Source organism: Juglans regia, chromosome 14 (assembly GCF_001411555.2).
Source record: "Juglans regia cultivar Chandler chromosome 14, Walnut 2.0, whole genome shotgun sequence".
Lineage (NCBI taxonomy): Eukaryota > Viridiplantae > Streptophyta > Magnoliopsida > Fagales > Juglandaceae > Juglans > Juglans regia.
The window spans coordinates 5,443,720-5,455,091 of NC_049914.1; the positions used below are offsets into that span (position 1 = coordinate 5,443,720).

Sequence of the window (11,372 nt, forward strand, 5' to 3'; positions counted from 1 at the left end):
CAAATATGGCGTAATAATTTCACGCCGAGCCAAATTGGAAGTTACATGCATTTCCAGAGAAGAAGCTTTATTACCGTACATTTGGCACATTGAGCGTTCCACGTAACGGCTAACCCTACCACCGAAAGCACCCGGCGTTGCTATTTAAGACCATGCCAAGGAGCGGAGCTAATCCAAGTCTCCTCTGAGTGGTAATGTTAGGCTTAATGGAGGTCCTTAGAGTGGAGGAGCACTGAGAGGTTTGTTTGCCAATCTTGGGAGAGATTCTGGCTTGCCAAAGAGTGAGGCTGGTTTCACTTTCTTCTAGTTGATTTGGTAATTTTTGTATCCCTAATGGCTTGTTCCTTCTGTTCACTGCAAACTTTGATCCTCCTTTGCTATTATTACAGACCTTGCATCCTATTACATTTACATGTTTTACTGTAATTTCCCATCTTTTTTCATGATCAAAACATTCAGCATGGTGCCCTGTTTTAACCAAGATGATCAGTATAAATCTCAAAGCACACACACCACATCCTTAGAGAAGATTCAAAAGTCCTGACTTTGAAAGCTCTTATTTCAAATCAACTTGTTTTGAACCTTATATATGTGTGAATCAAAATGGGGATTTCCTCTCTAATTCATAGTTCACAATGCTATCAATTTAGAACTGTGCATCGGAGCTCGTTGTGATGAAGTTTCAATTGGGGGATTTCATTGACTGGAACGAAGATATGAAAGAGGTATCTTAGAAAGACAAAAGATTGCATGCAAGTTTTTCATCCTCTAAGCATGGTACATATGAACGATATCATGACCCTCTTTATTTTTTTCCCTTTCTTAGTTTTTTCATTTGATCGCAGGAGATAATTAGTATATATGACTCATCAATTGAGCGTTCTACTTCATCAATTAACCAAGTCAAGATCTGCCTAAATAATGCCATAACTCATCTACAAAATTGTATTATTTGCCCCCCAAATAATAAAAATACAAAGAAGACCTGTCAGTTAAAAAAAAAAAAAAACCCCATTGCTAAAGAAAAAGAGGAAGTTTTTACCAAAATTTATTTGCATGTCACAATTTTGAGAAAAATCGACTGAAATAATAAGAGGGAACTTGTTTTTGATCATTTTACAAAGGATGAAGACGACTTTGTTGAGTTAGATATTGACTGCGGTACGACGGCATGGCGTGACGCGGTTTTGGCCTTGCAATATATATATATATATATATATATATATATAAATATATATATAAGAGGGCATAAAACAAAATAGAAGACTATTTATTTGGAAGATAAGGCTGTATCTAATTTTATTATTGGACAACTAATGAAGGGCTGACATGTCAACCTCTGGTTGGGTATTGGATTGGAAGATTATTCCAACATTTATATAGTGAAGCTGTACTTTCCTGGTGTAGACCGAAAGAGTAAATGGTGTGCAGCCGTTACAACTGAGTTGTGCATGTCCCTAATTATTTATTAATTCTTTTGTCGTTTTATAAAGAGTACTATCTCTTCTCTCAAGGTTTCTAGCGCGACATATACATACATGCATATATATATATATATATCACAACACAATGATATTATAACATGTATGTATGAAATCGGATGCAATGTTTTTTGTTCATTTTTTGTAAATTGGCCAAATCAAAAGAGTAGTACACATGCATGGGGCGTTGAAGCTTCGAAACTGGTTATGAAATCGTGTACGTACGTGTTTCTTCGTGTTACATACATAATATATGTAGGGAGGGAGTAAAATGGCGGACGAGGGAGGAGATATGCTAGAAACGAGGAGGAGGAGCGTCAGAATATGGGCATTGGAGGAGGAAAAGAAGAAGAAGACGACGACAACGACGACGACGACGACGGTAGGGGATAAACAGCAGAAGGCAAGCGTCACCAATTCCAACCCTCTCTTGACTGCAGGGAACGAGACTGTGTCCGTTGCTGCATTCAAAACCAACTCCATAGCTGGAGTCCCGCATTTTCAGCATACTCAAGTGCAAGAAGATCAGCACAAGGAGCAGCAGCATGCTCGTCCCCCCACTTTCAAGCAGTACGACCGCAGGAGGGTGAAGCGCAAAAGACTTGAAGACGTAGTTGTTAGTTCTCCCGCTTACTTTTCTCCAGCACAGGTCTCGCTCATTCTCGTACAACTTTCTCTTCTGCCTTTGTCTGCATTTTTACTTCTCTATTGATTGCTGTTTTGCCGAGTTTGATGTCGTATGCACAATATCATTCTACCGTTAAGGATGAAAAGTTCGCATCACCTTCTGCGGCTTTTACCATAACAAGAAGTCCCTTGTCGCCTTTTTTTGTAGCAGGGCTGACGAACGTACATTCCTAATTCCGATTTCCTTTATGTAGTTTATTTCCTTTTTCTCACGTTCCCATTGCATGCAGGAAGGAGAAAATGATCCAAAACATGGAAGTACTTCAATTCGAAATGGTGAGTCTCCCATTGATCTATACATATGTACCTATGTTCTACTCTTCTAACATCCTGGTGATCATTATGATCTCTAAGAAGTGATTCACTTGTTCATATACCTTTTTATTGGATAACTATGATTGTATTGAATTAGATCATCGAGCAAGTTCTTCATCTCTACAACGATTGCCAGAAAAACGGGTACTTGAGTTTGTCATCGATATACTGCAAAGGTAAGCACTCCGCATTTATCATAGATCTGGTGCAGCTGGAAAATGAGTCAATTCCACTGCTTGATCAATGACTTCAAACAATACAAACATCATGGGAATTCTTCTCTTGAAGCATGATTTTCTTGTCTTAACCGTATATTCTTCCCTATGTAGGAGAGATACATATGAAATATTTGCCCAGCCAGTTGACCCTGAAGAGGTTCGTGGCTGTTTTGGGTGTCAACATGTTCTGCTCATTAGAATGTCCGGTTCCTTTCCAGCCCACAATAATAATGGATTTCTTGCTTTTTGAAGGTGGAAGGATACTACAGAATCATTAAAGAACCAATGGATTTTGGCACAATGAGGGCCAAACTTCAGGAAGGAATGTATACAAGCTTAGAGCAATTTGAGGTTTTTCGCCTAAAGTTTATTTTTGAAATAATTCCCATGCCTTTTGCTATCATTATATGAACATTGCTATCTAGTTTGAATTTCTAAATTGGTTATCGATCGCGCGCTAAGCATTCTTGTCCAAGTATGTAAGCAGGTTGGATGCTGGCCTCTGCATCTTTTGGGAAAGAAAGCTTATCTGCTTCTGAAATTATCCAATTCATTAAAGAATTACTAACTGATTATCCTTTCTTGGAGTTGTGTACAGCATGATGTGTTTCTGATTAGCAACAATGCAATGCATTTCAATTCGTCGACCACCGTATTTTATAGAGAGGTACACTGGAAATATAGTTCTTGTAGTATAAAGTATATGAATGGCATCCAGGTGAACTCAACTTTCTCCATCAATCTCCATATAATTTGGTATCCAGGCTCGTAGTATACAAGAACTGGCCCAGAGGGTTTTTCATGCTCTGAAAACTGATCCAGAAAATTTTGTGCTTGAGTTTTCTCTGACAAAAAAACGCCCCGGGAGGAAACCCCAAGGTGAAGCCGCAGGTCCAAGCACTAAGCGCGCTAGATATGGCAAGGTGAACATTGGTGCTGCGCCAAGGAGGAACACCAAAACAGAACGACTGTTTGATTTGAACTCTCATTTTGAGCAAAGACAGAACAAAATTCCTTCTGGTAAGAAACAAAGGCTAATCTACATCTTAGTTCTTTCGCATTTTGTTACAAAGTCTATGTTGGGCACTCTTGTATGAGATCAGAAACTCAAAGCTCCCTTAGACTGGAAAATGCAATTGAGTCACTTGAGGTTAATTGGTACAAGTTCAGGGGTCCAGAATATATGTTCATCTATAGATGTCTTAGGCTGACTTCTGCATGAGACTAAAAGAAATCCAATCAATTCACAGACTTGAGGATTAACTGAGGCTGTTTGCCCCAGATGTTGGACGCTTGAAAGAAGAGCTCACCTTGACAATCACCTTATCTTTGAAAATTTCTCCCCTCACACTGAACACATAAAAGGGCTTTATAATTCCCTGGAGCTATCCATTGATTAAAAAATCTTATCTTTTGCTGTAAATCAAAGATTGCCTTAATCATGGTTACCATAGTTTCTGTTCTTGTTTTTGTTCTCTCTTTGCAGTAGTCTCTCATGTGGTATTGAATTATAGAAAAATCCTTGTGCGCATCTGTATTCATTGAACCTCTCTTTCTCGTTGCTTCTTTTCCAAAATATTAACAGCATTCCCTATTTCTCTGCATCAATACTCTTGTGGATGTTACTGCGGAAAAATCCTTGATAAAAATTCTCTTTGCTTTGAACAGGATCTGGAGCTGGGTTTGGAACAGAAAGGCGTCAAACATATAAGCCTCCCAGGGAGAATGAGTCGATATTTTCATCACAATACGATCTCCCGAAACCTCTCATTCATGTAAGTTTATCATACACCAACGCATGTTGGGTTTGGAAAAAGAAAAAAAGGCCTGCACTACACATGCACTCTCCCAAAAGAAAAGGTCCCTGCTGTCTGTCTAATCTAGTCTACAAAGTACATCAGAGATGTATCTATTTATCAAGAATATCAAACTCCAATCATCATGTTTAACCTTAACATAGTCTACAAAGGAAAAACCTTTAGGCTACCAAGACGGGTCCGCAGGTTGGAAACCAGCTCTTTAAGCAAAATGTTGAAGGGTGGGACCATATGCAAACCACTTCTCCCAGAAGGGCCAGGATCTTACTTAAGTTTGACCAGTACTAGAATATTAGTGTAAAAGGGGTCTTTTAGCTTACCGCTGTAAAGGTAATTCGAGGTTCCCTAACAATCTTTTCACAAGAAAAGGCAGAAATTGGGAGGAGTTAGACCTAGTTGTCACTTTGTTACATTCAGCTATCAGCCTTTTCTCTTTCTCCTCTCATTTCTCTCTGGGGCTGTATGATTGATTTCCATAAGATATGACTATAAATCTTAAGCTTCTAATTGTCAACCTATCGCCACCTTCCTTTTTCCAGAAGGGGGAGTCAGCAATGTAAAAAGATTTAAGGCATTAGGCACAACACATGCAGAATACGAATCCATCTTCTTTGTTATTATTAATCCTTTTCTTTCCCTTTTCCTTTTGTCATTAGAGCTTTTGGGCTTAACCTGAGAGATACAATTGATAATTATAACTGTTATGATTAGCATTACTTCGGTATGCTATATGCATAATAACGTTCTGGTACTTTTTATTTCTTAGACGTTTATCTCTTTGCCCGTGCTGATTGATATATGTCTGGTTTGTAGATTATTGATGGGGAACTTGGGTACAAGGAAAGTCTGATGGAGTTTGTTAAAGATTTGGGACCAACGGCTCAAATGGTTGCCAATAGGAAATTAGAAAAATATAGGCAGATTGAAGCTTCAAATAGTCAGTTCCAGGCTCAAGCCCCTTCTACAAGTAGTACTCCAAGTTGGCTAGTTCCTCCACCATCTCTCACTCTGGCACCTAATTATCTGGATGGTGTGAACAATGGTGAAATACCTCAGAGTATCCTCCATAACTTACCTGGGGATTATTTAGATGATGCCAACAAGCGATTGGATGGTCATGGTGATGTTTTCAAAGGAGAAAATGCCCAAACCAGTTGCGGCATTAATACCCATGATGCTGCCTACAAAGGAAAGATGGTCTGCACCGATAGCAGAATGGACATGGATAACACTTTCTTCAGAGGCATGGTTCCCTCCTCTGACATAATGGGAACTAGCGGTGATCTGCGAAGGGTAAACCCTCACTTCAGTACCATAAAGGCTGTCAAGATTGCTTCCCCGGAAGTAGCAGCTTCCAACACACGTGGAAATATCGACATTTTTGGTTCATCCAAAGGAAAACAAATCTGCACAGATGAAAGTATGAACCTTCTGCATGGCAATGATCGATATGATACTACACATCAAAATCAATATGGAGAGATGTGGTACGGTTCACATTTTCCCCTCTCTGGAATTGAAAATACGAACACTCCTGTTGGGGATGGGATCACAAACACGTGCGACAAGTACCAGACTATTGATATGATGGCAGAATTTAACCAACCACGTAACCAGATGCAGCCGGATGAATTGGCCAACGTGTTACATTCGAGGCTGCAGGAGCTGATGTCAGGAAACTCTTCTGTCTTGACTTCACAAGCCCCTAAAGTGTCGGTTCAGGACACTACTTTCTTGAATAGATTAGGCTCACAGGAAGAGGGTAGAGTTAACAGAGAACAGGCAGCGCAATCCCTGGAATGGCCCCGATCCACAACTCCGCAAACAAGCCGTGGTTTTCCAAGTGTGCAGATGCAGCTTAACAAGAACAGACTCGTCGGCCGAAGCACAATATTGCGTGAGCGAACACCACACCTGCGAGCATCACAACTTGTAGCAGCTCAGAAAATGGCCGTATTACATGCAATGAGTTTCTATGACAAGGCTACTCCCGAAAGCCACCAAGCGGAGGATAGTCAACGACAGTCCTCATCGGATAATAGCAAGCAGCTTGATTTGGCTCTTCAGCTGTGATCAGTCAATTAAGCACAGAGCTGGACTCCTATATATTCTGCAAACTTCAGGTGAGATGGATGATAAATATTTACTTTTTTCCCTGCATCTGTTAAAGTAAACTTCAGTTTCCCTTTGTTTCTATTCATATTTTATCTGCTTGCTTGCTGAGTGTGAATAAATTGAAAAGTTATTTATAATAATGAACTGTGCGATCGCGGACTGACATGTAATTGTTTTGAAAAAAATGAATAAAATATGATACTTAAATGAAAAAAATTAATTTTTTAATAGTAGACTTCACTCTTTTTTAAAACAATTATGCGACATTTACGTAATTTACAGTTGTATGTAAAATTACTCATAAATAAATTAGCTCAATAATCGGTGCAGATATCAGATGTTAGACACAAACTCTTCCAAAGCACATGAAAGAAACGGATCAAGCTCAATAATTCTCTAGCAGCTCGTGGTATTCCTATGACCATTTTATGATCATTCAGTTTGTAATCCAAATGACAAATTCTTAGTTTTTTTTTTTTGGCCAATCTGTAGTTGTACTGTCTGCACTTTGTTGCTTACCTTTTGTTCCTTAAGTAGTTTACCCGCAGCTGTCTGCAGCATGGCTGCTTGTGTTTTAATGGTACCTAACTGGTATTTTCTCTTGGTATGAATAAATGAATATATTCAGAAAAAACAAAATATTCATCAACACGTGGGAAAAAGGGAGTAGGTTTTTTGACAACTGCTACATACAGTCACTTTTGTGTACTCTTTGCACACTCCACTTATGTGATTGGCCAAAACATATTTTATATTAAAAAAATGATACAACCAATCACATTAGTAGAGTGCGCAAGAAATACACAAAAGTGATTGCGCATAAAATTTTTGAGATTTTTATATAGTTTGCAAAGAAAAAATAGCTATCAAGAGAAACAATCTATAGGTTTTTTAGCTTCTTATAAAACATAATCTTCTATATATGCTTGATAAACATATAATTTTTTTTTAAAAAAAAAAAAAGACGTGAGATGAAAAAATAATAGACCAACTCATGTTCTTCACTTGCATTTTAAGATATTATTAAGATAACTATGTATGAAAACCTTAAAGTTTCAAACATGTGAGTTGTGAAAAGAGGACTTTATAACTTCATCAGAGCATATTTGGTCCCCTAAATTTTATTTCCAAATTCTAGAGTACTCAGTATGAAAGAATTAGAAACATATATAAGTGAAATCATATAACATTTATTATTTCCAACTCGTTGGTTTTCACAATTTCTTTCGACTCATCTCATCATTACAACTTTCTTAAATTTTCACACAAAATAAAATAAACAATTCAACTGTTTTAAATTTCAAAACAAAAATAATATTAAAAACATATATTTTAGTAATATTTTATTCAACTTTTAACTTTAATCTTAAGTACTCATCTCATCTACGAAAACAAATAAAACCTAAATAATTGTTACATGTTGTATACACTTCGTATTTATCACTGATCTCCACCTCTAGCTAGGGTTTATAGTTTGGCGAAGAACTCTTAAGAAATCTTGATTTAATGAAAGTACAACTTCAATCCTTCAAGATTACATGCTTATATGCATGTGTGTAATTGGGCTACGAGAATTCAACTGTTGGAAGTTCTTGGATTGGTTAAAAAGGAGAGCAAATGTTAAAAATATGGAAGTAGAAAAGAGAGAGAAATGCTCCTTAATTGTGATATTAATTAATATAAATATTCTTTACTTATTTTATATTCTCAATTAATGACTTCTTTCTGATTATAATACACCAAAGATGGAAGGAACAAATAATATAAAGTGGGTTCGCTAGCTATCACTTTTGAGTTGTCTCGGCTGGCGTCTGATTTTCTTCTTTCTCAGTGGAGATCAGAGGAGAAAAGCTTTTCTTGATTTCTTTTTCTTTTCTTTTGTTTTAATTTTAATCAGACGCGAATCCTGATAATTCAGGATATTTGACGACTTTAGGTTAACATATTTTATAGCAAAATTAAAGGTGCAAAGTTGACCCAGAATGGGGTGCTTAACTGCATGCTTATGACAAGGAGAGCCAACAGCGATATTTCCTCACCATGCAATGGGTTTGGTTTCTCTTCTGCTGGGCTTTCTGTCGTATATAGAATCTAATGATTGCCATTAAACATGCAACCATAGTCAGTAATGGACATTAAGAATAGATTTATTTTAAGAAATTCTATAGGCCATCTCCATTCATTTTGGAGTTCGGACCTAAGACTTTCATAGGCACAGATCCTATATATGCAATTGCAGGGTAAAGTCAAGCACGGCCGAATCGAGATAAGGATGAAAAATAGACGTTGATCATCGTTACTGTGAAATGTGTTGCATGCAAAAGCCCAGATAGCACAAACAAATAAGAGATTGTCTCGCCGTCTCTGCATGCAAATGTTTCTTTTAACTGTTCGACTCGGTTAAGAATGTCATTCTACTCTTAACGAGTATGCTGTTCCTAGTCACGAACAACATGTTTTTACACTCAACATTACAAGAACAAAGAAGAACAAGAACGTGTCGATAAACTTCCCTTGTCAATATCAGTTTCGTCTGGAGTAGTCATTCACCAGTAGTACACTTTCCCTCCTATCTATGATTTTTTCTTGGCAGAAAACAACAAAAGCACCTTCAGGCTTTCAGATATAGATCCAATTGAAAAATCACCTGTGATATGTGGGCTCGTCGTAAACGCTTTGTGGAGCACAAGGGCACGGCAACACAAGTGGGTCGTCATCTTTAGTTTCTCCCTTGCTCTCTCCTCCCCCACCCCCGGGGGGCAAAGAAAGAAAAATCAGTACAAGATATGCAACTGGCTTGAATCTTTTTTTACGTATTCTAATTCAATACAATGGATCAATAGAACTTTTTTCCTTCCTTTTTCCAAAGTGAAAGATTCTCACTTTTAACAGAAGATCAATATCTTTCTTTCTTAATACAGTTCAGAGGGTACGTAAAAATCCCCACCCAATCTTCAAAGCTTTAAGCTATCACGATGAACACTTTCAGGAATGCGCTATTGGTTAAAAAAAAAACTATTTTCCCACCACCCCTAAAGCATCTCGCACATCCCATTTCCTACTTCAACAACCGTTAATTGCGGCCTTTTTTCAACACCCAAATCAAGAAAAATATGAACAAGAGAGACGACTCCCACTATTTTTTTCCTTTGTGCGCCCTAACCATGGGGGATATTTGTTACCACCTCCACCCCGCATTTGGTATCTTTGGACTCCGTTAATGGATCATTTGTAATAACTACGACTTTCACAAATAAACAAAACCAAAATCATGGGAGTGCAAACTTAGAACAAAGCCCTTGCTTTTAAGGAGAATAAAGTGTGTAATATCCCTTGCTTTAATATAAACACATGCCATGCACTAAAGTTCACCCTTTCTCACCGAAACAAAGAAGAAAAAGTGGGAGAAAATGACAAGGGCATTCAGCAAACTTATGCAGCATTCAAGTGACATCAACCGCACAATAAAATAAGGGGGTTTAAAAGCCTGACAGCACTAGCAGCAGCTCAAAGCACAGCTAAATCTCAAAATCTCCTTGCATGTAACAGTAATAAAGAAATATTTTCTTAGATAAGAAATGCTTATTTGAGCAAAACGCTTGCCCACTACTCGAGAAAGAAAGATTAAAAAAACCAGTTCAAGCGTACTTGCATCCTCGATGCACTCAAGAACCGACTTACAACAGTATATTGTAAGATGGTTTAAAGCAGAGTTCAGTTCTTTAGGCAACACGCACAATTATTAAACAAATGACTAAGAAAAAGCAGTACTGCCAGAGAAGATGGAAAATGACCAGAAAAAACAGTCACACATGGTTTGTGTCCATATTATAATGATAAAAAAATGCTATAAATTTCGAAAACAAGGGGATAGGAATTAGGAGGTGACCAATTTTTTGGGCTACTTTGCTAGAAAACGCACTAACAAAAAATAAAATAAAACAGATCTCACGAATGTCAACAAACCATAACTCCATAGCTCCAAGTTCCAACCTCTGCTTAGACTGGACTGCATTTAGACCCGCTGGACAAGAGGCGGATTTATGATGCCAACGCACTCCTGGCATATTTAATGCTATGCGTTTAAAAAACCAGGCCAAGAGAATAAAGGCAACCAGCTTCCAGTTCTCCCCCTTGTTTACTTTTCCCACCTCAAACAAAAGAGAACACTTTTCTCTTTATTTTTTTTGTTAATAAAAAAGAAAATAACCCTTTCAATGATAATAGATAGAGAGTGATCTTTCAACAGCTTTTTCCAGGGTGAGACGTATAATTAACTTCTCTCTCACAACATTTGACAAGATGTGACCTTTTTCCAGCGTCCAGACCTGTACTCTCAGGGTTACTTTGCAGAATTAATGAACTATATTGGTTGGCAATGAATCTCTTACGTAACTGATATTGACATATCAATTCTCGCCCGATTCCAAACACCAACAATACCCGACACCCATTTTCAACCCAACCAACTTTGTCTGGACAAGATCAACTAAACTAGAACCATATATGTTTCGCTAGTTCTCTTCCCACACCGCCCATACTTAGCCAACATTTACTCTTAACACTCCACAATTATCACTTTTTCATAAAATGTGGATGTATTTTTTACAGAGTAAGATGATAAATGTGATTGATAGAGAATAATTTTTCTAAAAAGAAAGAAAATTTGTAGTGTCCAGAAGGTATCAGGATCATAGGATAATAAAGAACAAACAAGAAGATTATAAATATGAAAAATT

At 37.6% G+C, this 11,372-nt stretch overlaps 1 protein-coding gene across 1 annotated transcript; it reads left to right on the forward strand.

The window, feature by feature from the left end:
- The first annotated feature begins 206 nt into the window (after positions 1 to 206).
- Positions 207 to 7,238, forward strand: LOC108989160. The gene is made up of 12 exons (XM_018962679.1): positions 207 to 315; positions 651 to 725; positions 1,741 to 2,130; positions 2,399 to 2,444; positions 2,581 to 2,659; positions 2,813 to 2,858; positions 2,954 to 3,052; positions 3,300 to 3,368; positions 3,466 to 3,721; positions 4,370 to 4,476; positions 5,332 to 6,641; positions 6,964 to 7,238. The coding sequence occupies exons 2-11, from the start codon at positions 675 to 677 to the stop codon at positions 6,589 to 6,591; spliced, it is 2,403 nt and encodes an 800-aa protein (XP_018818224.1). The 5' UTR covers positions 207 to 315; positions 651 to 674; the 3' UTR covers positions 6,592 to 6,641; positions 6,964 to 7,238.
- Positions 7,239 to 11,372: the final 4,134 nt, after the last annotated feature.